At 44.9% G+C, this 26,765-nt stretch overlaps 1 protein-coding gene across 6 annotated transcripts; it reads left to right on the plus strand.

Moving 5' to 3' along the window:
* The first annotated feature begins 1,360 nt into the window (after positions 1-1,360).
* SERP2 (stress associated endoplasmic reticulum protein family member 2) lies at positions 1,361-22,713 on the plus strand. Of its 6 annotated transcripts, XR_013998280.1 has the most exons (6): positions 1,406-1,608; positions 6,301-6,373; positions 11,490-11,547; positions 15,416-16,114; positions 18,269-18,422; positions 22,278-22,701. XR_013998280.1 is itself a non-coding variant. In XM_081130011.1 (3 exons), exons 1-3 carry the CDS (start codon positions 1,525-1,527, stop codon positions 22,316-22,318), a joined length of 198 nt encoding a protein of 65 aa, XP_080986137.1. In that variant the 5' UTR covers positions 1,391-1,524; the 3' UTR covers positions 22,319-22,713. The 6 variants fall into 6 exon arrangements, 2 of the variants coding, with proteins under 2 accessions (XP_080986137.1, XP_080986136.1); XR_013998278.1 differs by lacking the exons at positions 15,416-16,114; positions 18,269-18,422 and adding an exon at positions 12,791-13,333 and having other exon boundaries at positions 1,361-1,608; positions 22,278-22,713; XR_013998279.1 differs by lacking the exons at positions 11,490-11,547; positions 15,416-16,114 and adding an exon at positions 16,274-16,364 and having other exon boundaries at positions 22,278-22,712.
* The last annotated feature ends 4,052 nt before the right edge of the window (positions 22,714-26,765 follow it).

Consider the following 26,765-nt stretch of genomic DNA (forward strand, 5'->3'; position numbering starts at 1 on the left):
TCAACTGAATTCTCGAGTAGAAAAAAGAATGGCCAGACTTTACGAATGACCCTAGGAGATTCTGTCTTCTTCTAAGTTACCAAGGGCAGCCCCAGAACAGTCTGTGTTAAAACTTGAATCATAAGAAGTGGGAGAGGATTGGGGATGAGCTTAGTAAAGGGCCCCAAAAGAGAAAAGGAGCTCCCCCTAACTTCTCACTGACATAGAGGAATGTACCCACATAAAACCCTGTAGAAACGCAGCCACAGCCCTGCAAGGAAAGAACAGGGGGGCATTAGCCAAATCTGGTCTAAGGCCCCAGCTCTTCTTCCCCCCTTTCCGCTTCCCAAACTTCCAGGTTGAAGTTTCACCTCTTCTCAACTCTTCTAAGCCTCTTAAGAGTTAACTCCAATCCGCTCAGCAGGTGAAAAGGTAAAGGCCTGAACCCCTCCCTTTTTGCCCACCTCCCCCCACACACATACAAGGCAATCTGTAAGGCACTAATAGGAGTGTCTGTGAGCCACATAGACCCTTGAGATATATCACTCCACTGCAGGGGGTCTCCCAGTTCAGCCCCCTTGGGACAAGGGTGGCTGGAGTTGGTCCTAGCTCCTTGGGGCAGGTGGGGAGCCAAAGCTGGTCACAGTTACCCACATTTGGGCAGTGACCTGGGCTGCAGGTCACTCCTCACCCTCCCTCCACGTTTCACTCAGATGTATTGCTGGCCTGTTTTCCATGTAACCCCCATAACTACCAAGGCAAGACCTGTCCCAACTCCATCCTCAGGCCCCCTTACCCCCATTCCTGGGGAGATCTGGCCCTTTTTGCAGCACTTGAGCAGATCCTGCAGTGGGCTTCCCTAGTGCAAGGGCCTTCCCCAGACCCCCTAAAGGGGAGGTTCCTTTGGACTGTTCCTCAACAGCAAGGGTCCAGTCCTGTCCCGGTCCTACTTGTGTTTTGAGGACCCCCACCCACCCACCTGGCCGTTGCCTTTGCTCCAGCCCTTGGCCAGGGGGACAGCAGTGCCGGGGAGACCGCGCCCCTCGGCTTGAAGTGTAGCCGCCCCAGTCCCTTCCCCAGACTTTGGTGGGTCCCTGACGGAGGACCCCAGGGGCGCCTGGGACCGACCCCATCCCTTATGCGCGCCCAAAGCCGGGGCCGCGGGAACCCTGGCCCGCCCCGTCGGCTGTGGGACCGAGCAGCGCGGGGGCCCAGGGCCCGGAGGCTCCGCCGCGCTCGGGCCGCCGCGTGCGGGGAGGACGCGGGGCGGCCGGCCTGGGGCCGCTTGGTTAGGGAGCCGGGGGACCGGAAGGATGGCGAGGAAGTGGGAGAGGGTTTCCTGAGATGAAAGATTACTTCCGTCCGGGCTCCGGCCTCTCTCTGGAGCCGGCTCGGTGGGGGTTGGGGAGCCGGCTGCGCCAGGCTCGGGGGCCGCGCATCGCCGCCTGCAGCGCCCGGGCGGGCGGGACGCGCTCGGCGCCGAGCGGGGCTCACGCGGGGGACCCTCGCGGGCGGGAGCCGACAGCGCTTCCGAGCGCGCGAGCCATGGTGGCCAAACAGCGGATCCGGATGGCCAACGAGAAGCACAGCAAAAACATCACCCAGCGGGGCAACGTAGCCAAAACCCTGGTAAGGCGGAGGCGGGGCCGAGGGGGCCCGTGGGCACGGCCCGGGGGGGGGGGGGGCGCAGGGCCGCGGGCGCAGGGCCTCCCAGCCGCCCAGCCTCCCCGCGCCCCGCCCCCCCTTCCCCGCAGGCCCGCGAGCGGGTCGGGGAGCGGGCCGAGGGCGGCGCCGGACTCCCGCGCGCTTGTGGGCGGAGAGGGCCCTGGTTGGTCGTGACCCCTCTGGGAGTGGCTGCTGCGGCTACCGCGGGGCGAGGAGGACCCTCCCCAGGAGAGAGCTGGGCCTTTGTCTCTGCGAAACACGGAAAGCGCAGAGTTACGGGAACTTCTTGACACAGGGTCCGGAACCTAAGGTCTAGAACGTTTGTTAAATAAGTGAGAATGAATGAATGAATGAATGAATGAATGAATGAATGAATGAATGAATGAATGAATGAATGAATGAATGAATGAATGAATGGTAAATGAGGCCATTTTTCATCTCTCCCTGCCAGGCTTTACTCCCTGCTCTCCACACCCAACAGACACACACTATGATAAGGTTTTCTTCCCAGCCCCTTTGTAATGGTCTCCCTGCGTAAATTGGAGGAGCAGGATGAAGTCAGCCCCTATTTCCCTCCACCCTCCTATTTTGCCTTTTCTCCAGTGAGGCCTCTCACCACTGGGCTAAAGTTTAAATGCAACTTTCCTCTTGTTCACCCTGTGAATTCAGGCTTATTCTAATGGCATGATCCAGAACTTTAGAGACTAGTTAATTGCTGAGCATTCTGTGCCCCCAAAACTGTATATTAAAGCTTTATAACTTTTAAGTAAAATCTGTGCCTTATGCACAGGGATTTCTTTTAGCAATGCAAATTATCTCCAACAGAAAAGATGCCAGGCCTATGATTTTGGACATTCAGAGGCATGCCTCGAATGAGTTGCTGGGTAGTGTGTCTCCAAGTCTATGAGCAAAGGCACCTGGAATCTATTATTCCAGGCACTTAAGTGGAAGTCCAACTGAAGCCTGGGGTTTGGCTGGAAAAAGCTTGCAGACTTGATGAGACAATTCCTTTCAGCCAAAGAAATGATGCTGCTTTGATTAACTGAGCAAAAACTGGATCTACAATCATTACACCAGAATTCTTGCAAAACCAAGCAGTACTATGGCAGAGAAACCTTAGGATCAAACTCAGCTGTACTCAGGACTTTATGCACAGCTCCAGGCTGAAGACATGCTTGAAATTCTCTCACTTGGGAGTTAGATCATTTAGTTATGATTGGCCAGCAAAATGTCAATGTATCATTGAATTGGAACCATTTTTCCCATAGATCTATGTTTTTCCTATTTATTTTTACTCATTAAAAAACCTTGCTGTTTAAATTAACATTGACAAACAATTTTTAATTGATGTTAAAGCATTTGGGATTTTATATCCCTAAGATATCAATTCTTTCTAGGATACCATGCAGACTAGCTGATGTACTGAAAATCTCTAGTTGTGCAGTTCTTTTTAATGAACCAGGATTCAGTTGTTAACTGGACTCAGTTGACAACTTAACTGACTGTAAAAGTAACAACAAAACAGAAAAAATTTGCAGAACTGTTTTATCCATTAGGCTTGGTAAACTCAGTATCTGCCACTTCTAGCTTTTCATGACCATTAGAAAATGTTTGGGACCTGAAACAAAAATTATTGGCTCCAAAATAAGAAAAGAAAATGAAAAAAAAAAACTGGAGAAAAAGCTGTTTAAATATCTAGAAAATGTGGTCACCTGCAGTTCAACTCAACTCAGTTTGCATTCAAATTATGTTTAATCTATGGTATGAGTGCATTTTAATAGGTTCCAATATACCATGGAGTAGTAGACCCTTCAAAAGTGCCTTGCGTCTGTGAGGGGTTTTAAATGGCCCTACTAAATTTGTAATGAAAGGTTTCCAAACCAAGCCACAATGTATGTTTATTTTCCTTTGGTTAGAAGGGCTTTTTGGTTAACTTTATTGTAAATGGATCAGCATCCAAAACAAAAAATGAAATTCTCTTTTAAAAAGCAATACTTATTTAATCCTAAATTTAATCCTAAATTTCATATTCCTAATTACATGCCAAACATGATTATACTTTGAAAGAATTAACTTGCAAGGGATAACTTGTTCAAATAAAATTCAATAAATGGGGACAGATGAACAGATTCTAACTGAAAATTCAGACTAATCACTCAGAAATAAAGCCCTTTGATTGTATGAAGATGCCTCAGTATTTCATTATTAGCTAATAGCTATGGAGTGAATCAATACTATTCTCCCAAATAGCAGATAAAGCCAAGAAACAGAAATGGAATAATAATTTCATGATTATACAGTAGTAACTTCCTTGGAGTGAAGAGGGAATTTAAATTCCAGAGTTCTGAGCTGCCCTGCTGTTTCTTATCACGAGGAAAGCCATCCCCTGGCCTTTTTGAGCCTCCGAAAGTGGCAAATTCCTGTTTGAAATGAACCATGTCATTTGCAGGATTCTACTGCTTTTCTTGCTTTTCCCAGCAGGAGGTTCAGGGTTAGGTAAATTGTCCCAGTGGGATTGTGCTGGGCACCAGTTCCACACAAAAAAGTAACTTGAAGCTCTCAAAAAGGATATATTGGTATTATGATCACCCAGGTATTCCTGAGCTCTGAAAGTCCTCAGATAAAGTCCCAGATAACATTGATTCACTCGGAAATGTCATCAAAAAGGTTTATGCTCCAAGTTCTGCATGTTAATCATTTGTGTTTTTCTGCAAAGGAAAAATAAAAGACTTCATTTCATATCTGATTAGACCAATAATTCATTTACAGGCTTCTGAATTCATTTGTTGGCTTTGCTGAAGATGGAGCAAAATGATTTTTTATATAACATTAGTAGGATGACAGCAACAGAATTGGTTTCTGTCCAACTATGACAAATTGTTAGGAAGCTGGTGAAAGAGGGTGGGGAGGAATAAAGTCACACTCTGTTGAGGTAACGTTATTTAACATCTCTACTCTTTACTTGATCAGACCTTGACCTGGTCTTAAGTGCCAAAGAATAACACAATAAAAATGTGGTTAAAGTTATCTTATGCAATTATTTAAGACTGATTTTGTCCTTGGCTAGTCAAGGGCAACCACTTCTCTCCTTGCAGAGTGATTTGCCCATACGAGAGTGGCGGTAGACACAAGCTTGTCAAGGACAGAAAGTGAATGGTTTCGATCCGTAGTCAGAGTTGACCTGCCACTGACACTTTAATCCATACTTCTGTACGAGTGAAATGCATGGATAACCCTATTGCCAATTAGGAAGTATAATCAGAAAGACAATATCCTTCCTTGACCCTATCTTTATCCTACCTGCCCTAAGAAATCATGTTTAAGGAAGCTCGTATGCTTAGCCATTCATCAGTTAACATTTATTGAACATCTACTATGTTTAAGTTCTGTGTTAGGCACTGCTATACATTGATACTTGAGAGAGAAAGTGCCTGCTCCTGTGGGGCGTACAGTCTAGTGGAGAGACAGACATTAAACATGCTATCACAAGATTAAACAGAGGTACAAACTGTGGTAAATATCAAGAAAAAGTACGTGGCGTACACGTGACAGGTGAACCCAATTGAGGTAGAAGAGAGAAGGCACTCTAAGGATGTTAACAGGAAAGCTGTGAACCAAAGGATTGTTACCTTATCTATAATAAAATGAGTTATTTAACTTATATTGGCTATATCCTATTTGGGGCTCATACTAATGAGCAACTAGTGAATTCTTTACTTTTTTCACTCTACCTTCTCCCTTTTTGAGAAATTCGCCATTTTTTTTCAAATGCACTCAGAAACTGTTGCTTTTCTATCATTTGATTTGATTTTTAAGGACCAAGCCCTACCTGCAGATAGACCCAGAGGGGCTGCAGAGGCACATTCTTATTACGGATGTGCTTTTGGTTTGAGAAAAGCAGGAGGTATGTAGGGTTAGATTGGTGTGGGTACAACAATCTCCCTCTGCTTCCCAGGGAATGCAGACATTTCTCCAAAGTGTAAGCTTCACGAAGATTTAGGGACACTATTACAAAATGCTGCTCTCCACAAATCCATTCACAGCTGCAATGGTGCTTCTTCGAGTCCAAGGATTTCCACTGCACTGCCTTCCCAATTTTTTTGGCACATAGGTCTTGAGGACATGGCTGTCCTCTGTGAGCCGACTTGGAATTCCAGATGTGGAAGTTAGGCTCTGTAATGAGGCAGACCTAAATATGAATCCCAGCCCTTGCTCAAGTTAACAAATTTGAGCTTCAGTTCTCAACTACAGAATGGGTTGCATGGAGTTGCGAGGCTGGGAGTAGTGGATGTAGACTCTTTAGTAGGTTTCTGGCATAGAGTGTGCTTTCAACAAATGGAAGCAATTATTTGTAATATCATTTTTGGCTCCCAAATCACTGTATTAGTTTTATGTATTTATATTCTGTCCCCAGAATATTTAAGACCACCAAGTTTATTGAGTTACAGGGATGTAAGTAACTTTATTGATGAATTTTTTAAAACCTATCCTGATCCTTTACAACTGACTTTATTCATCTATATCTTTCTATTGAGCATTGAGACTGAGTCTCTCGTGTTCACAGCAGTAGCCCCAGCCCCTAGCACAGTGACTAGTAGTACTCAATAAATGTTTCCTGAATTAATGAACCTAATACTTTCTCCCATTCTCTTTTAGAGGCCACAAGAAGAAAAATATCCTGTGGGACCATGGCTGTTGGCACTGTTTGTTTTTGTTGTCTGTGGCTCAGGTATGGGTTTTTCACTGACCTTATATCCTATGTTCTCCTCTGTCCTTCAGAAACACATGTTTTATTCACAAGGTAAATAGACAAAAAATATATTAGTCTGAGATCCAAGTTAATCTCTGTCTGAGGTCTTAATCTTAATGGGTTTTGATTTAATTTCTATTCCAGCAGACCAAATATGAGTAGAGACAGAATTGAGATACTCTCAAATTATAATCATAAGATGATTACGCTGAGCAATTAAGTAAGCTATATACAGTTTAGAGTTCAGTTAAACCTTTCTGTGAAAACACAGTATAAAAGCATTTAAAACAGAAAGTTTAGCACCTGTCTGACCATGAAAAATGCAAACTCCAGAGAGAGGGAGAGGCCTTATGACTAAGAGGAAGCTCTACAGTGCTTCTATAGAACTGAGCTTTTGACCTGAACCTCTGTGCATAGTCACCTCACAGTGGAAGGTGATAAGCTCAGAGAGCTTTACTTACACTGACATACAAACACACACATGCAAAGAGGAGGCTTGAGCAAAAGGATCATGCAGTCATTTCTAGCTGAATTCTGCTATTGGGAGTCTTGACATAATTTCTGGTCCCCAAAGGTTGGGTCTCTGAAGTACTGGTGATGGAAGTTACTTCTAACAATAAGGTAAGTTGTCAGAGGTTCCCATCTCCATCACCTCACTGTTGCTGAGGGCAGGGAAGGCCAGGAGTCCACCTCTTCCTGCAAAGACCTAGGAATCCCATGAGGACATCATTCTGCCCCAATGGCAAGAGACATCCATGACTAAAGATAGATCAGTGCCTCTGATCTTCAAGAAACTGCTCTTCCAAGGAAACAAAAGCTCTTAGGAGGAAGGAAGGATCCAAAGGACTTGGCATGATTGTTGCTGGAGGCTCAAATATTTTAAAGGTGACTTGGCATTCCAAGATGAGAAGATCTTCCACTCAAAGAAACAAAGCTGTACCTCATTCCCAAAGCTGTGTCCTTGAAGGGAATCTTTTGCACAATATAGGGATTCCTCATCTTTAACAGAGTTTCCCCATCCTCTGCTAGAATACTTCTGCAGGCAGAGGGCTCAGTTCTTCAAAATCCCTACCCCATTTCTATATAGGTCTAATTCTATTAGAAATGTCTCCCCTCTTTTGAACTACACTGTGCTGTCTTCTCAATAATTCAGCTATAAACTCCTGGAGTCACACAACATGACTCATTCTCTTCTGAAAATTTTGAATCTTTGGATATTTCAAAGGTCACTGCCTAGTGGTTCCTTCTGCTAGCTAAACTTCCCTAATTCTCTCAACCCAGCCTCATAAGATGTGATTTCTACCTATACTCCATGACCCTCTTAAAGATTAGCATTTGCAACTGCAGAAGTTGGTCTAGAAGTGGTGTGAATGCTACAGAGGCAGTGGGATTGTCACTTCCCTTGATCTCAATGCTCTGCTTCTACTAATATGACCTGACTTGCAGTTTATTTTGAACAGTCATAGCACATTCTAGACTCACATTGGCCTGCCAAGCCCCACCAAGATCTTGTTTACATAAACTTCCTGCAAACTTCAGAGAGGCAGTTACTTAATCCCATCCAAAGCTGTCCCCTCTCCCCCAAGGACACAGACAATAGTGTGGTGAAGGCCTAGGGTGAGGGGGGGGCCACTGGGGGGTAGAAGGGATCAATGGGGGAAAAAGAGGACATCTGTAATACTTTCAACAATAAAGATAAATTTAAAAAATAAATTTTAAAAAGTTGTTCCCTCTCCCATCACACATTGTTTTATGTTATTCGTGGCCCTTATCAACATTTGAAATTATTTTGTTTGCTTACTTGTTATCCATTTCCCTCCACTAGGATATAAGCTCAAGGAAGGCAGTGTTTCTTTTCCACTACATTTGTAGATCCTCCTACAGTATTTAGTATATTGTGAGTTCTCAATGTGGTTGGATGGATGGATGGATGGATGGATGGATGGATGGATGGATGGATGGATGGATGGACGGATGGACGGACGGATGGATGGATGAAGAAAGCCAGCTATTCTGCATACTGTAGATATCCAATTGACTTTTTTGAGGCCTAACATAAATCTTCATGAATATTCCTATTAAAATGTTATTGTTGGTTTTAGTTGACTTTCTACAGAGCAACTATAAAGTCTGGAAACACAAAAGAACATGCATAATAAATGGGTTACTGATATTACAGTATAATGTACAATACGGTCAGGGACATTACGTGATATATTCAATCTGTCATCCTCATTAGCAATGCATAGTTCAGAGCACTGTACAAACTGCAGTGACGTTGGTGCACTGATGCAGCATCTTCATCAGGGCCTACGTATTCGTCTGCGATGCAGTGCCTCAGATGATCTGTCTCTGATTTTCACCCCAAAACAAACAAAACAGCCTGCACCTTAGCATGCCACAGACAAATGAAAAATCAACGCATATAAAAAGTTGTCTACTTTTTCAGGTTTTATGGCCAGCCTGTAGATTGTTAGATCTTGAACCTTGAGCCTTTTATCTAATTATCTTTCTTTCCCAGCTTTATAGTCTCTATAAGCCACTGATAAAAGTCTAGACTTGGAGAAGCCCATGGAACACAATTAGAGACAACTCCCTTCAGGTTGACTTTGAACCTCTCAGCCAAACTCATGCAAACAATCATCATGTCTTGAGGGTCCCCCGTGTGCCTGGCACTGTGCTGGGTTTTGAAACTCCAGCCTCCTTCAGAACTTACAGGCAGTGGAGGAGGCAGATAAGGAAACTGCCCGTTGTAACCCCGGGAAAGAGTGCTGTGATAGCAGAGTGCCCAGAGTGCTTGGTGAGCACAGATAAGGGATTGTCTTAGTCGGGTCAGGCTGCTGTAACAAAATACCACAGCCTGGATGGCTTATAAATAGCAGAAATGTACTGCTCACAGTTCTGGAGGTCGGAAGTCAGATTTGGGTGCTGGCATAGTCAGATGAGAGCCCTCTTTCTGGTCACAGATTTCTCCTTGTGTCTTCATACGGTATCCTTATGTAGCAGAAGGAGGTAAGGAACTCTCTGGGGCCTCTTTTTTAAAAGCACTAATCCCATTCATGAGGCCTCCACCCTCATGACCTAATCACCTCCCAAAGGCCTCACCTTCTTCCACCATCACATTGGGGATTACAGTGTGTGTATTTGGGAAAACACGATCTATCAGACTCTAGCAAGAACTTCTAAATCATGCTGGGCAGAAGAGAAAGTTTCCCAGGGGAGGTGCAGTTTGAGCTAAGTTTGGAAGGACAAACAGCCAGACAAAGGTAGGTTATTCCACATGAAGGAACACTATATGACAAAGGCACAGAGGCTCAAGATAGTGCACTGGGCTCAGGAATAGCCAAAGCCCAGCCGTGGGGGTCTGTGAGCCCAGGCATCCTACAGCCCTCCCCAGTCTGTGCCCTTAGTGGGGAGGGGAGGGGAGCCAATAGAATTATTTGGTCTAGCTTGTTTTCTCAAACTTGTGCTAGTTCTCAATAGTCATCCTTTTCAAAAGGCTTAAAAAAAATTCTCTAAATTACATTTTAATTAAAATTTTGCCAGGCTTATTGTTCATATACTAGGAACTGTATCCACAATCTTTTGGAGCCCTCCCAGTCTCCAGGAGTGTTTTGGGGATCATGCACACTGGCTCTGTTATCCCATCTGCAGGATTGTCCAGAGGCTTGGATGGGAGACTGCAGGCCTGGAGACTTGGACATAAAGTGACTAAGAAAACACAATCCTCATTGGCATGCCGGATCCCCCTGGCTTGTGTCCAGTGTTCTTTTAGCATTGCTTCTTTCAGCTTCCCAGTTGAGACCATTTTGCTTTTATGGAGAGCAATAAAAAAAAAGAAAGTCGGGTCGTCTTACTTTCTCCGTCCTGTTTACATGCTACCAGGATCCCTAAGTAATGGCCTCATCTCTTTTTAAATCGTAACTAAGAATAATCCACTACCACCACCCATTTTGTTTTGTTTTATTACTGTTTTTGCCAACTTTAGCATTTTCTCTGCAAGCCTCAGCTCAGGTTGGGCACTGTTCTCACAGAAATGTGGCACTCTCCTCAATTTGTCCTCGGTACTGTGAGCTTCCTTCTATCTTTGTACATGTCCTTTCCTAAACCAAACATGTCATGAAAAACGCAATAGCGCCTACAGATGTGTCCCCATTGCCACCTGCCTAAAATCAGTCATAGTTCAGTTCGTTTTGCAGAGCCCGCTATCCCTTTTGAGTTTCTCCCTTTTTAGGGTCACAGATCATAGGCTCCCACCTATCTTTTGTCTACATTTAAAAGAATGTGATTTTCTCAAGCTTAGCCATTCTGTCAATCAGTTTCTCTGCTTTACGTAATAAACCTTCTTGGTGCCAGGATGGTTGAAGCCCCTTATTACTGTTCTTTCTCGCCCTTCTCCCTGTTCTGTGATCCAAAGTCGGAGAGACCACCTGCACCTCCCATCTGACGGTCCATCTGTCTGTACACACCCTCACTCCTGCCCTTGCCTGTGACACTCACAAAATGCACTGCAGTTTCTGGTAGGTTCTCCGCACCTCTACAGACACTTTATGTCCCTCAGGTCTCTTTCCTTTGAACAAGACATGCCAGACTAAAGCTTCATTTCACCCAGTCCCAGTTATACCTCTGAGGTCATTTGCCCTCTCTGAGTCCATGTCTTCAGTTCTTCCTGTTTTGTATATTTTTGTACAGACAGGAAAAATATGAGACCTTCTCATATTAATGAAGATACTGACCATTGATCTGATTCTTTTGACAGACTCACTTGCTTTCATTACCTTACTCATTAGCCCACATTTCTAAGTGAGGGTGGGTTGGGCAAAGTGTACTTTTTAGAAGTAGAGTCAATAGGGTAAATAAATAATCAGGTCAGGCAAGGAAAAAGGAATGTACATCTTATCTGTTTTCCTAGCTATGTTCTGGGCAAGAATTAAGGCTAGTAAAATGTTGGCATTTAAGTAAATGCTCATTTATTGGTCACCCTTACTCTATGTGGAAAATCAAGTTAACAAACCTCCAAGAGGTTACAGCATCCCTTTATTACCAGGAGATGTGTCTCAGCAAACTCTGACCCTTTGCTCCTCGTCTCTTTCAGATGACCGTCTCCTTTCTCTTTTCATGCCTTTCATGCCTACGGTGCTGATAAGAACAAGGTAATGAAAGGAAAGAAAGAGAAACCTGGAGAACAGCGAGGGTACAGGAGCAGGGCACCCAGAGACCCCTGACCCAAACACGCACCCGGGGAACAGCCACCACCTCACCAAGAAACTAGATAAGAGCCCTGGAGCTGTGCCGAGGCCTCCAGGATCTGAGTCCGAGTGCACGGTTGTAATCTTAATATTACCCTGTTAAGAGGCAGTTGAAGGAGGTTTATCTAAATACACCCCTCTCCAAAAGTAAGTAAATTTCCACGATCCACGATTGCAAAAGGTCTCTTAGGCAAGATGTTTCTTTGAAACCTGACCAACTGGTGCCTCAGAGGGGAGGACAGTTTTGGAATCTGCCAGATGTAGGTTCAAAGCTTGGTTTGCTCTTTATCAGCTGAATAACCTTGGACAAGTTATTTACTCTCTCTGTATTGATTTCGGTTTCAACCAAATGGGGATATAGGAGCCCCTCCACAGGCGGTCCTGGCACTGAATGGTTCCAGGGATGTAAGTGCTGGCCCAACAAGCTTGACACCTGCAGCTTCAGTCACCACCACCTCTGCCCCTATAGCCCTCATGGAAACCAGGGGCACCAGGGCTGGGACTGCTGTGCCATGGGCTGCTCAGGCTTCCATTCACCTTGCATCTTTCCAGGCTGAGCCTGTAACTGGCAGGCTCAGCCATCACATTTGTCTGGATCTTTCGGAAAGCAGTCGGCCCTGCCCTTTCACTCAAAGGATGAGTGTGAGCAATTTCAGTGCTAACACTCCTGGTACATGAGACTGTTTTCCCAGGATACAGCATCAAAATCTGCTAGACCTCCCCACGCAAGGAAAAGGAGGCACCCACGTGCAGACTCAAATCAATGAATGGGGGCTTGTGCTTCACTTTGGGTATCAGAAGTGAAATTAAGTTTCATTTCCTTAAGGCAGCCCACATACACCACCGTTTTGCTATAAAAGTTTTGTGAGATAGAAAAGCTTTGGGAACCATGTGTTCTTTTGAGACACAATATTATCCAAATAGGTCACCTCAGGGCCATCTCCTGCTTTGTTTTGCTCAGCTTGTAACCAGCTTCATCGTTATTGATATTATATACATTCTTCCAGCAATCTAAGACCTGTTATGGGCCCCCTCAGGTGATTATTCCAAATAGGCCAGGAAATTTTCTTATTCAAGCCTTGTCCTGGGACTTTGTGTTGCTGGAACCTTTTTAACTGCTTGCATTTATCTTTATTTGGTCTCCTAGGACCCCAGATCCACATTGAAGCCCAAAGGATCTAAACACCCTCCTTTTATAAGAACATTATCTTCCATTTCTGCAGACAAGGGGGCCTTTCTCCAGATAAGCAGCGCATCCCAGCTCTCTCAGTCCCCGGTTTCAAAACCTGCCTTTTTGGAGAACTGTTTAATAGCTTCTGAAGAGTTCTTGCTTTATCTCGAGACTCAAAGACAAGCAAGCATGACCCGAAATGTCTGTCTGAGACAGCGAAGATGCTGTCCCACAGATCTGCCGACTGCTATCTTCACAAGACACTTGCAGGCTTGACGCCACCTCCCAGGACCATTGATGAAGGCAGTCCCCACTGTTTGTGCTCAGAGCCCTTGCCCCTGGGTTCTTCTCCCCTTTATCTTCAATTCTTTTAAAAGCCTATTGAGAAGGATTCTGAGGCCACACCAAAGCTCTGTGGGAAAGTGTGCTGCAGTTGATTGCCAATGTCTGTCACGAACAGGGAATTAACAGCAGGGTCCCATGCTCATCTTCACTGTCCTGGTCTAACCTTTTTATAAGGTAAGTGCCACAGTGTTCACAGGACAACAGTCTTCAGCATTTTCAGCTTTCCTCCTTGACTAGAATGCCTCCTGGACTCAACAGAATTAAGTCTTTTCCTTAGCGTGTTAGTTGTTCAGACAGTTTGCTCCTTTGCTGGCGTGATACTGCGCGGTGGCAGGAAGCCGCAATCTTAGACAGCAGTCTTTGCAACATGGTTGTCCCCCTCTCCTTTCTAACCCCTCCCTGAGGTTCCACCTGGGCTTAATGGAGTTACCATTAAATTCTCATCATCTTTTGATTCTGACGGGAATGCTTACGTACCAGCCAAGCCCCAGTTCCCTCCCTCGGCCTGTTTCTCCCTCGTGTATTCCTAATTTCAATTTTCTCTCTCTCTAGCCAGTCTTGATATTCATTTCCTAATTAGTGATCATGAGAATGTCCGTGGTTACTGAAGCCTGGGTACTCTTGAAACCGAGGCACTTATATCTCCCATCAGAGGGAAACCCCTAGGGTAACAGGATTAACTAGTGACTGTTATTTTATTCATAATTTTCTATATTTTTCCCATTTTGTCAATGAGCATATATTACTTGCATATCCCCCCCAAAATTAAGTGGGGTTTAAGAACAAAACATCTAGACTAGTGGTTTGTAGCAGTGTTTTCCTTTGTTTTTGTTTTTAAAATTTATTGGGGAGACAATCGTCAATATGAACATATAGGTTTCAGGTATGATTCCTTTGTTTTTAAAGCAGCGAAACTCTTTGTTCAGATCTTAGAGGGAAACAAATGAAAGATCAACTGTTCTGGTTGAAATGAGATCTGTGTGTATGTGTACGTGCACATGTTTGTGTAAGTGTTTGTGTATGTGTGTTGCGTGTGTGTGTGCATGTGTGTGTGTATGGGGTGCTTCCTGTGTTGCTGGATATTCTGATTTTTTCATCCCCAGAAGGGGATATCCAGTGGGACCCTCTTTGCCCATCAAATAGGAAATTATGTCTGACTGGGAGCTGGCCTCTGCTATTACAGAGTTAATACCTTTCAGCTCAGAGTCTACTAGGTTTATTTGGCACCATCAGTTGTGAGTAGCTGCACTGTTTCTGAGCAGGGACATTCCTTTTGTCTGTCAGTTCACAGACTATACTCTTCTCCTGTATCCTCCTGGGACTCTGCCCATGAGGCAGGGATGGGGAGAGAGATAATGTCACAGACAGGTCTGTTTTTCAGGACAACCTATTCAAAAGATATATGAAGAAGTGATTCCCTGAGATGTTCTTGGATGGACCTGAACTTCTCCCATTCTCTCAGCCTCCTGTTTCAGGTCATCCAGACTGTCTCCCTGTATATATGCTAAGGGCCTGTCCATTTCTGGAAGGACTACCCCCACCCTTCCTAGCATTGGGTGTTTTTGTTAAGGATGTCATAGAGGAGGCAAAGGACCAAATAACCTGTGCCAGCTCCAGGGCCAGCCTCCCTGGGTTCCAAACCCAGCTTTACCACCTACTAGCTGTGTGGCCTTGTCCAAGTTACTCATGCCTACTCTAAGCCTCAGTTCTCCCATTCTTAAAAGGGTTAGTACTGGTTCCTGACTTCTAGGATCCTCATGAAAACTAAGCCTGAGGGTTAATTCATGTCCAGTGTTTAGTGGAATCATAGTAATAGTTTTTTTAAATGTTTGTTGTTATTATCATTATGTTGATGGTCCTTGGTCACACTGTCTCCCCAGCTCTTGACCTTCTTGGCAAGGTTCTAACCAAGATTCTGAATGCTTACAAGGAAAGAAAGATACCATTTTGACCTTTCTGATGTGACTTTGCTTTGTGATGATAACACCCATAGTGGCAGAGCATAGCTCTAGGATACTGAGGAAGCTGCATGAGCTCCAGCTCCCACCTGGCCAGGTAGAGGGCAGGGTTTGTCTACTAGAGGTCAGTGGTGTCACCTCTGCAGAAGCAGCTAGAGCCTCTTCTCTATTTCTAGACAGAACTCATTATAAACTAGACCATGGGGGTGAGCAGGATCTGTTCACACAGCTGTTTTAGCTGCCATTTCCTGAGTACTTATTATAATGCCAGGCTCTACACATACATTTTCTCTTCTAGTCACACAATCCCTGCAAAGAAGCTATGGTACTCATTTTTTCAGATCACAGAACTGAGGCTTACAGAGGAAATCAGCCAGCATCCCATGCTAAAAAGTGAGAGAACTAGTATCCAACCTCAACTCCAAACCCAACTGCTTCCTATTACCCTGCATTCCTTCTCTCTCACCATGTTCCCAAAAGTACTGTGGAGCAGGAGGTTTCCACCAACTTTAGGCCTTTAGCTCATGACTGTGTCTTGTAAAGCACTCCTGTTGAGACATCTCCTACTTTCCCTGCCAGAAAAGGTGCACTGTCCAGAGATTCCAGATGTGCAGCCATCCTGGGTCTGCTCCCAGATGGATAACACCTTTACCAAGTCATGGCTGCTTTTGGATTGGGCCACCGGGTGCCCATCACCTTACCTTTTTCTGGACACGTGCTCCAGGACAGATTTGAATTCACCATGTTTGCAGGTCAACCACATAAACATTGGCCTTTCCTGGAGACCACTAGAACATTCCTGAACTTGTGACACCCAGAGGGAGTCACTCCCCCAACACTGACAAGTGCGAAGTTTGAGGCACAGAGCAGCCCAGAGAAGCTCTTCTATTTCACCGCAGAGAAAAGATGGAAAACAGGCATCTACTCTGGAGCTCCTGCCTTGAGATCTGAGATGGACAATCTGGAAAAGATCTCATCAGCCATTGGCTCCAGCAAGGTGACTTGTGGCCTCCTTTGTCATGTTCCACCCTCTGCCCTGTGCCCATGGAGCAGTTGGGTTTGTGTGTAGTCTCTTTCTCAGAAGAGTGTTTCTGTCTGCCATTTCACTGCAGAGACAGGGTATCACCTTTGCTAATAATATCCCTTCTTTTAACAGTGTCTTCCTGCCTTCACTTGTCCCTGGCATCTCTCTCTCTTCCCTCTTCTCCACCTCTGGAGAAGTCACCAGGAACTGCTACCAGAAAATGGTACCTTGCTTTTGACTTTCTTTGTGCTGGTTCTTTCAGAGAGCTTAATGACCCACCTTTGCAATGTCTTGTCTCATAACATTTCTACTTGTCTCTCACAAGGTTCATACTTTTCTTACCAGCAATTTTTAATTTTTTTTATGAAAAAATGATCAAATTGTGTGATTTCTAGAGTTGTCTTATGCTCCTAAAGTATATTCCTCTGGCCTGTCTTAATCTACTTGTCAGGAATTTCCTTGATCTCTCCCATCAAGTATTTATTTTCAGAAAAAGTAGCTTTATGAGGCCTCCTATTGTCCAGCTTTCTGACAATTTCCTAGAAGATCCACTTCTACCAACCCCATGTCCTTTTGGCACCCCTAATTAGCTGGAGTAGGTTAGTCCCCATTGTAAGTGTGAGTTAGGATGGCACAGTCCCAGGCCTTAAGGAGTTGTTGGTCTGTCATGACTTAGCTTCTCCTCCAAGGACTGAGCTCTTGGAACATTTGAATATAAAGGCATCCATTTGATGCTGACTCTTGGTTTTCAAAGTAACCATCTGAGGTATTATTTATTTATTTATTTATTTATTTATTTATTTATTTAATCCTCACCTTTGGATACTTTCTCCATTGCTTTTACAGAGAGAGTGGAAGGGAGAGAGAAAGAGAGAAACATCGATGTGAGAGAGACACATCGATTGGTTGCCTCCCACACACATCCCAACCTCGCCAGGGCTGGGGATCAAGCCCACAACTGAGATACATGCCCTTGGCTCGAATTGAACTGGGGACCCTTCAGTCCCCAGGCCAATGCTCTAACCACTGAGAAAAACCATCCAGGGCTCAGGTTTTTAATATGTATTTTCCTCTATGCCCTTTGTGATTATTCACCTTTCATTCCATCAATAAATATTTACTGAGAAGCTACTCTATGCCCAATGCTGAGCTAGGCCCAGGGGTAGAGTCATGACCAAAATCATCCAAGGCCCCTATTCTTGTATAGCTTACAGTCTAGTGGGGAAGCAAGATGAGTTAATCATGTAGTTACTCTAAAACATATAAAATTTCAGCCATGAAAGTGTGTGAAGGAGAGGCATGTAGCACTATGAAAGCATATAATAAAAAAGGCTGGTATACTCTGGGTAAGTGGTCCTCAAAGCGTGGTCCTCAGACCGGCAGCCTTAGCCTCATCTGGGAACTAGTTAGATAAACACATTTTCACTTCCCATCCTAGACCCATTGGATTAGAAACTTTGGGGGTGGGGTCCAACATCTGTGTTTTCATATGTTCTCAAGAGATTGGGATACACACTCAAGTTTGAAAACTCTTGCTCCAACCCGGCCAACATGACTCAGTGGTTGAGCATTGACCTATAATCCAGGAGATGGTGGTTCAATTCCCAGTCAGGGCACACACCCGGGTTGTGGGCTCAATCCCCAGTAGGGGGCATGCAGGAGGCAGCCGATCAATGACTCTCATCATTGTTGGTTCTCTCTCTCTCTCTCTCTCTCTCTCTCTCCCCCCTTCCCTTCCTCTCTCTGAAATCAATAAAGACATGTTTTTAAAAATAAAATAAATAAAAAATAAATTTAAAAAACTCTTGCTCCAGATGGTCAAATGAGACTTCTCTGAAGATATAACTTTTGAATTATGAAGGAACACTAGGCAATAGGGTGGGGCGGGGAAAGTATTTCACATAGAAAGAATGGCACCTGTAAAAGCCCTGTAGTAAGAGCAGAGAGCTTTTGAAAACATGAGGGATTACCCAAGAGAGGAGAAGAGTGATAAAAGATGAGTCCGGACAGGTTGACAGGAGCCAGGATACACAGGTCATGGAGGCCTCATCAAGGATTGGGCAATAGGAAGCTTTTGATGTGCTTTAAACACAGGGATGACACAATCTTGTTTGTTTTTATTTAAAGAATAAATCTGTAGTGTGGAGAAAGGATTGAAGAGTTGCAGGAGGAGACCAGTTTTGGAGGTCATCACAGGCACCTGGAGAAAGATGCTGGTCACTTGGACAAAGGTGGTTTCTGGAGGGATGGAGAGAAGGGTGCATAATCACAAGATTCTTAGGTAAAGTCCACAGGTCTTGGTTATCAATTGGAGGTGTTAAGGATAACCCTGGAATTTTGTTTTACATGCAAGATGGAAGATAATGATGCCAAGTTTGACAGTGGGAAGAGATCATGAGAAGGTCCTGTTGAGTCTGATGTGCCTTTGAGCTATCTAAGTATAGATATCAATTAGATGGTAGAAGGTGTGGCTCTAGAGCTTGGAGGAGGCATCAGGGCTGGCAATACACATGGGTGAGTGAGTCATCGAAAGCTAAGTGACAACTGAAATGGTGGGCCAGAATGAGATCATTCAGGGAGAAAGAATGTAATGAAGAGAAGAAAGCCAGAATGCTCATTGAGGAACCTCACCATTCCTGTTTACTGGTCAGGTGGAGTCAGGATGACCCCCATAAAACAAATTTAGTACATAGAGTCAAAGAGAAGGAGGAAACTAGTAACTAGGAGAGGACAGTATCATATTGGCCAGAGGAAGAAAGAGTTTCAAAGAGGGAGTGCTCCACAGTGGTGACCAGGGAAGAGATGTGGAGTCAGAAGTGTCCTAGCTTGTGATTTTTGAGTGTGAGTGGTTGTTGCATGCTAAAGCCTTAGGATTTTATTGAAAGGAGATGGTGGAATAAAAGAAAGATGTGCCCATCACAGTTACCGAGGACCAGGAACCTAAACACAGGTGGGAGAGTGAAGAGGCTCAGGATTCTGTAGATTCTGCTCTAGCCTGAATTTTTCTGAACCTCTGTGACCAGCCCAAGGCCAGATCCTCTGACCTGGAATTCGTGCTGTCCCTCCCTTTCTTGGCATCTCTGCTCCCCGCTGTCTTGCGTGCCCACAGCCCTTTTCCTGCAGCCAGCTCAGCTGTTTTCTCAGCTTTGTTCATCCACTGATAAGTTATTAACTTGTCAGGGTCTAGACTCCCCACTTCCTTTCCCACTTTGAAAGCACTGCTGGCTCCCTTCCTGTTCACTGCCTTGGAAAGTCAGCACTTGGAAGGCTAGGGTTACTCTGTGGGTCATTATTGGCAGGCACACAGAATTACAATTAATATAATTGGTATAGGATGGTAAAGGCTTCTTAAACACATTGATACAACTGAAAAGGGGATAATGAACACAACCATCTCTCTATTACCTTAGGTGTGGAGGCAAATGGTGAACTTAAAATAGACTATTCGGAATAATTTCTGCAAGAGGGTTCAATTTTAAAGGGTCACAATTAAACATGTTAAGGACCATCAAGTTTTTACATGGACTCAGTTAAGAGTAATCTTTAGTTTTTAAAGCAGACTCAGAAATAGGTGGGTTGTTTTAATATGTTGCTACTACTCTAAAACAAGCAAATTCTGTCTAAGATTCTTTAGAGAAATCTGCAGCAATCCTTAAAAAGAATTGAGTGGTTTTCTCACTGCCTAGCATGTCTGAATTCATGAGTTAACCTAATGGGGCCTGATGGACTAAAGGTATAGACTGTCCTATTTGTTGTTCTACATCCTGCTGAAATGATCTCTTGTCTAAAGATAAAATTAAGGGAGAAAGGACATTTTTGAGTATCTATTATGAGCAGATCTTTTAGTCATTCTATTGATTCTTTGCAATCCTTTGAGATACATACTATCTACACTTTTTACAAATACAGAAATCAGGGCTCAGACTATTTAGTAATTTTTCAAAGTTCACACCTCTGGAGAGTGACAGGTAGTTCTGGAGCTCTGTTCTTCATGCTCATACATGGAGAAGCAGCAGTCATTTTTGTAGTAATAGTAATAGTGGTAATAATAGCAATACTTCCCAGACATCAAATCCTGAATGTTTGAGGAGCCTTCATAAATGTCAGATCATTTAATCCTATAACAACCCTGCAAGTACCATGGTCCTCATTTTACAGAAGATGAAACAGGCTTGAGGAGGTTAAGTTATCTGTCTGGTAACACAGCTATGCAGTGAAGAACTGGAATTCACACCCAGTTCCATCTGACCCTGACTTTTCACTCTGAAGTAGCTTTGTCAAGATTAGGGATGTTTTCCTGATTTCCAAAACAAAGCCTGAGGCATGGTAAATGAAAATATTTCTCCCTAATGTTGACTATACAGCTGCCTCCCAGCACTCCTCTTGAGACGAAATACAGAATGTTTATTTAATTTTTATTCCTTGTCAACCTTGAGAGGAGAGGACAGACACATCAACTATTTCTTCAAGCTTATAAATTTTGCTAAGGTACTTTCTCATGCATCTAGCAACTTCTTCTGTCCAGACCCACCCCAAAACCCCGACTAGGCCAAGAAAACCTCTAGTGCAACCAGAATTAAATATCACAGTTGATGAATTAACTCATTTACTGTATCTAGAGAAGAGTCCCTCCCATGACCACACAGACTGGTTTGCTCTAATTCTACACATAATTCTAACAGTCTTTGTTTTCAGCTTAGTCCCTAACAACATAGTAGAAGAAAGCCCACTGCAGATTAGTGTAGTAACACCAGAGATATTAATAATTGAGACAAAAACCAGCAAGAAGCAGAAACAAGAACCAGAACACAGCTGTTCAGAGCTATTCTGTACACTCTCCGTAACAATGCTACAGCAGTCTGATTAATTACTATTTCACATTATGGCCACACTGAACATTCATGAAAAGTTAACATTAACTCATGTTCAGTTTATAGCATATATCCAATTAGGAAAGTAGTGATGATGTGTGCAGGGTTCTTTTTTTTTTTTTTTTTTGAAAAAAGAATGCTCTATCCTTCAAACCTAGCTGTCCAACAAAGCTTGTCCAGGACCCTCTGCATTGTTCACCTGTGGACCCCAGAGCACAGTGCCTGGCAGATGGCATGTGCTTACTAACAGCTGGGTGATGAAATGCCAAATGCCTTTTTGCTGAGGGTTCTGGATGACCCGTGTCACTATGGTCACTTAGGCGGCTGCATTCCTGGGTGTGCTCCTAGATGACTTTAGGAAGGACAAAAGGGGCAAGACCCCGGAGAGCTCAGTGTTCACTGTTTTTACACATTAAATGAGATGTTACCCAGCCTCTGCTCAAAAATAAAAATCATCACTGCATGGTAGTTGCTACTATCATTGTTTTCATCGGGATTGACCAACAGTGCCCACTGAGGAGGTTTAAGAAAGCAGTTGGGTCCTTCTTTTCCTGGGACACATTTAAACCCCATAGCTAGAACTGGTGTGGGAGCTATGTAACCAGCTCTTGCCAAAATAATTGCAGGTCCCAGGAATTCCCTGTGAGGTTTACAGGCTACCCACCCCTCAGTGTCTCATAAGGAGGCCCATGTAGTGAAGACTGAACTCTGAATAAGTCAGCGTTGCTCTCGATGAGAGACAGCCACATTTCAGAAAGTCCAGGCAGCCAGAAGGTTCGCTTGCATCAAGGGCTATGGCAGCCAGGGGCTCAGCTTCCTGCATCTGCTCTAAGCACCCACCTTTCTGCCCAGCCCAGGGCTGCTTGCTTTCCAGGTCACGGCCATTTGAAAAAGAAAGTCTCACATTCCTGTTAAGTGAGTACAGCACCTGCAGGAAAGGAAACCCTGTCCCCTGCAGAAGCTGACAACTTCTAGGGAAGGGAACCAAATCTCTCAGCCCCTGAGGGACTTCTGCCCTTTACTCCTGGTGGAATTAGCAGGAGTTATCTATAAATCCCTGAGGCATCCATCTGCAGACACTGCAAGGCTGTCTTTTTAGAGAAGTTCACTGACCTTTTGTTAACTTAACTCCTTGTTAGGAAATATCTAATCAGCTGTGTGCTAACGTGTCAAGGGCCCAGGGTCATGGGAGCAGGCTGGCTGTGGGGTTGGGTTTCCAGCTGTGTGCTGCTTGGTGTCTGAGCTGTTCTGTTTTCCTCTTTCAGCTATCTTTCAGATCATTCAGAGCATAAGGATGGGCATGTGAGAAGGCCCGGGATTTGACACTGCCCCTCCCGCTGGAGGGTGGAGGACCTCTTAAGCTCTTAGCCCGGTATCTGTGGGAAGCAAACAGGCCGCACAGAATAGGAAAAAATGGCTCCCACAGTTGCTCCCTGATCACTTCATCGTGGATGTCAGACCAAATTGCCTTCTCACAGGACATCTTGGTACATCCGTGTTCTGAAGTGGAAAAGACATTTTGCTTTTCTGGTGGCAGGATCAGTAGCTCCCGGGTGTCTGCAGCAGTGCTCTCTGGTTTTTCTTTTGGTTTCAGGAATGTATGCATGTAGCCCTCTGAATGATCACTGGTTTACTTTCTATGGATACAATCTCTCCTCCATTGGGAACCGGTTTTACAAATAAATGTCTTTGTTCAACCTTATGTCCTGTGTGAGTTACAGTGAGAAAACAAGTAAAGAAGATGTGAGAATAGCTCCAGGAGGGTTAGGGGCAGGAGGTGGGGAACTTGAATATGCGATTGGGAAAGAGTCAGGGAATTTGTGACCCCAAACCAGAGCTAGATTTACCCAGCAGAGTGCTGGGCAAACTTGAAGGTCTTTGCCTGAAAGGAAGCCCTCAGTGGTTCTAATTACCTTGGGTTTTCCACACATTTGACAATTCTCTCTTTCTCTCCCTCTCTGTCTCTCTCATCATTTGGGTTTTTGTTATTATTCTTTTTTCCACTCTAGAAAAAGCACTTGCAATGTGTGTTAAGGTCCCAATTAGCCGCCCTCGCTGTGTTCTGCCTCCGAGTTTGGCGGGAAGCAGATGTCTGAGGCCCCTTTGTGAAAACTGTCCAACCTCGGGCCCAGCCCTGCCCTCACACAGAGCTCGGGGCAGGCAGGAGTGTGCTGAGCTCTGGGTGGTCAGCTGGCAGGATGGGGGGGTGAGGACCCGGGCTGGTGGGTGAGACCACCTCTCCCTTGCCAGTCTTCCCCACCGTGTCTCCAAGTGTGGTTGCCTGCACCGGCGTCTCGGCGTGTTGGGAGTGGGAGAGATGCATCTCAAACTGCAGATTCTTGGGTCCCACCTCAAGCTGGCTAAATCCAAATTACTGCAGGTGCGGCTAAGAATCCATGTTTGGTACAAGCCTGGGTGAGGCTTCTGCACTCTAACTTTTGAGGACCACAATCGGAATGAGGTTTTGTCCCATCCCCAAGCAGTGAAGGCAACCAAAGCTTGCTCTTCAGCAAAGTCTATCCTGGCAGGGACGGGAGCAGGATTTGGCATGCCTTTTCAATGAGACTTCTGATGTCACCTAAGGAAGTCAGGGACAGCTGCACAGATCTCTGACAGGATTAAAAATGTGCACCATGCAAATTTAAATAGGACTTTGTTGTTTTTTTAAATTCCATCTTTGCATTCTTGGCTATTTTTTTTTTATCCCAAAGTACTGTGAGAGCTTTAAAAATGAAAGTGGTAGAAGTGGCCAGGCCCTTTCTCACCAACTTTAGAGGCTTTGCTATAAGGGGCACACTTCACAATAGAGGGTGAGGTTTTTTCATCTACTAGAGCCTTTTACCCCACACCCTTCAGTGATATTCTCTAAGGCTTTCTTCTCTCCCATCCTCCTGCCTTTTTCTTTCTCACTCAGAAGAGAGGGTAGCAGGGCTGGTCCAAAATTAGCCACCCCAGGGACACTACCACCACCACTACTGTGCCCCCACTACTCCCCCCGCCCCCAAGGCCCTCTCAAGGTGACAAAACACATTTCCCACCACTTGAGAGCTGCACACAATACATGCCCTACGAGCCTGCCCTCATTAAGTTGGTTCTGTCCGGCTGTTCTAGGTCACTGAGTAGAACCAGGGTACTGAATGATCAGACCCCACTCCTGCCGGCCAAGAGGTCAGAAAAAGAAAGGCCCCTTCACATAGGTTTACCTGGTCTGGGCTCCCACATATGTCCTCTCTGACTCCCATGTTGCCTAGATTTGATCTGAGTATGTGCCTTCCCCTAATGCCAATATAAGGACATCTACCACACCCTCAGGAAAGGCCTGAGCGTTGTGGTTCATCCTTTATTGAATGGAGTCCTTCCCCCTCCCCCTAGTTTGGTCTTTTCAGTAATAATAGGGTGATTATCCCCATGTCAAGGAAAGGGAAACTGAAACTTGGCCAGATTGGGCTCCAGATAACTTCAGCTATCCCCAGATGGCAGGTGCACTGGGCTGAGTCAGCTGCCATTCCTCAAAGTGCCTGTGATTGATTTATCTCCCCAGGCTATGTGATCATCCACAAATTGGTTTTCTATTAGTGTCCAGGTGGCCTCCCTGAAATACTGGCTTATGACAGTCTGCTCTCCCTGGCCACTTCTTCTATCAGTCTTCTGCAAGCAGAGACAGGAGCTACCCTAAGTAAATTAGGGTCATGGTGGGTTTGTGTTGTGCAGCAGAGACGTATGAACATCTTTTGGTGTGACACCTAGTAAGGAACACACAGCATCGCATACACAACACACCCACCAAAACAAGTTTTACAGACGGCACTTACCCTTAACACGTCATGCACTCGGATTTTTTTTTTTTCTAGTCTATTTCTTTTAATGCTGGTTTCACTCCCCTCAAATGATTTAACAACCCATGAATAGGTTCTAACCTATAGTTTGAAAACCACTGTTCTTCAGGGAAAAACCAAGCCCTTAGTGAGAAACAGATAAGCAGGGCTCGTAAGGTAAGAAAGTTTGAATCCCACTTTGAATCCTGATGAGAACCAGATGCCACATCTCAGCCACAGCCAAGCAGTACCTCCAGTGGTGATGAGTAGCTTCTTTTGGGATTTAAGGGGCATTGGCAGCTCCTGCAGAGACAGCACTAGCACCACCTTAAATCATTGAAACAAGGTAAAATAGACACCAGACTCCATTTGTCAGCATTGATGTGCATCACAATCACTTGAGGTTGGGGTCAGGGGGAGGGGGTGGTTAAAAGCAGGAATCTGCTGAAAATCAAACTCTGTGAAAGACGGGCATATGTACTTTTTAAAAATATTCACCTAGATGAGTCTGATGCTGCCCATTCACCAATTACCATTTGAGAACCAACTCACCAGCAGACTTATTGTAATTAAATCGAACCAGGGACCCAGAGGTAATACCCCCAAACCTAACACTGCATCAACTCTGATCCACAAGAATTCCTCCCTCTGAACTTGTAAGCTATGACTTTGGGTGGTGGTCAGATAGAACAACATACAAATCTTGTAGCAAAGAAACCCACACCTGAAACCTATATGTTCATATTAAACACTGTCACCCCAGTAAATTTAATAAAGTGTTATATTAAAAAAAACTTGTAAACATTTTGGTTGCTCCACAGAGCTCAGCGACAATGAGACACTATGTCCTGTTTTGCTCCAAGTCTTGTACGTATTTGTCGTCCCACGTAGACCACAGGCCGAGACACAGAGTGCTTAATACTTGACTCTCGGGGCTCTGTAGGAGTGAAGAAGTGTGTGTGCTGGGAAGGCTAAGGGCTTTTTCCAGGGCCCTGACCTCCAAGGCATGCTTACAGATCAGACACTGTTTGTAGGAAGGCCAGCGCGCAGGCGAGTGTGCTTGCTGGTTTGGAAGGGAAGGAAACATGCACACGTAGGCTGCACTTTGCACATTTCCCATCCTAGCCAGACACAAGAATACTTGAATGTATTATTCTTGCAGCTATTCCACACTTGGTCCCCAGAGCTTGGGAGGCAAAATGCCACTTGGGTGCTGTCCTTTGCAGTGCATAAGCCATCACCAAGCTTCAGCTGCACATCGAGGTAGCTCTCAGGCACAGGACCCTCTCTTTGAAAGGTTTCAAGTCCCGTGGCTTTCATCTGCCAGCCCTGGGTCTGACTGCCTCCCAGGAGTCAGCAAACATTTTCCGTAGAGAATCAGATAGTAAATATTTTAGGCTTTGTGGGCCAGATGGTCTTGAGACTACTCAACTACACCGTTGTAGCTTGAAAGCAGACATAGACAATACATAAAGGAATGGACATGCTATGATCCAATAAAACTTTATTTAAAAAAACAGCGGTCTTGCAGAACCGTGGTTTGCCAACCCCTGCTCTGGAGCAGCAGCTCTCAAACTCTGGTCCCCCTTTCTTCCAGCCTCAGCAGCATCACCTGGGAACTTGTTAGAACTGTAAATCCTCGGGCCTTAACTCAGGCCCACTGAAGCAGACACTCTGGGGTGGGGCCCAGCAGCCTGGGTTAAAATTTCGCCAGGCCATTCCCGTGCGGACACAAGTTTGAGAACCAGTGCTCTAGGTCCTGTGCCGAACCGGCCTGCTCCAGAGAGCTGTCCACGGCTAGCTGCCTGTACCTGCTCCCCTTCACCCCTCACACATTTAGGTACACTTAATACTTAATTAACTATTTTGTAGCTCGAGTTTTGCTCCCTGCTTGTTTCATGCCTCTATATTTTGTCTCCCAAATCAATGGAAAACCTC

The sequence above is a fragment of the Miniopterus schreibersii genome (genome assembly GCF_964146895.1).
Source record: "Miniopterus schreibersii genome assembly, chromosome: 2".
Taxonomy (NCBI): domain Eukaryota; kingdom Metazoa; phylum Chordata; class Mammalia; order Chiroptera; family Miniopteridae; genus Miniopterus; species Miniopterus schreibersii.

What these genes read in the sequence shown, in the direction of transcription:
- SERP2 (XM_081130010.1), top strand. Translation starts at nt 1,525, where the DNA reads ATGGTGGCCAAACAGCGGATCCGGATGGCCAACGAGAAGCACAGCAAA. An exon ending in GCAACGTAGCCAAAACCCTG is followed by an intron (nt 1,609 to 6,300) that starts GTAAGGCGGAGG and finishes ATTCTCTTTTAG; the next exon opens with AGGCCACAAGAAGAAAAATA. An exon ending in TTTTGTTGTCTGTGGCTCAG is followed by an intron (nt 6,374 to 16,273) that starts GTATGGGTTTTT and finishes TTCTTTTAACAG; the next exon opens with TGTCTTCCTGCCTTCACTTG.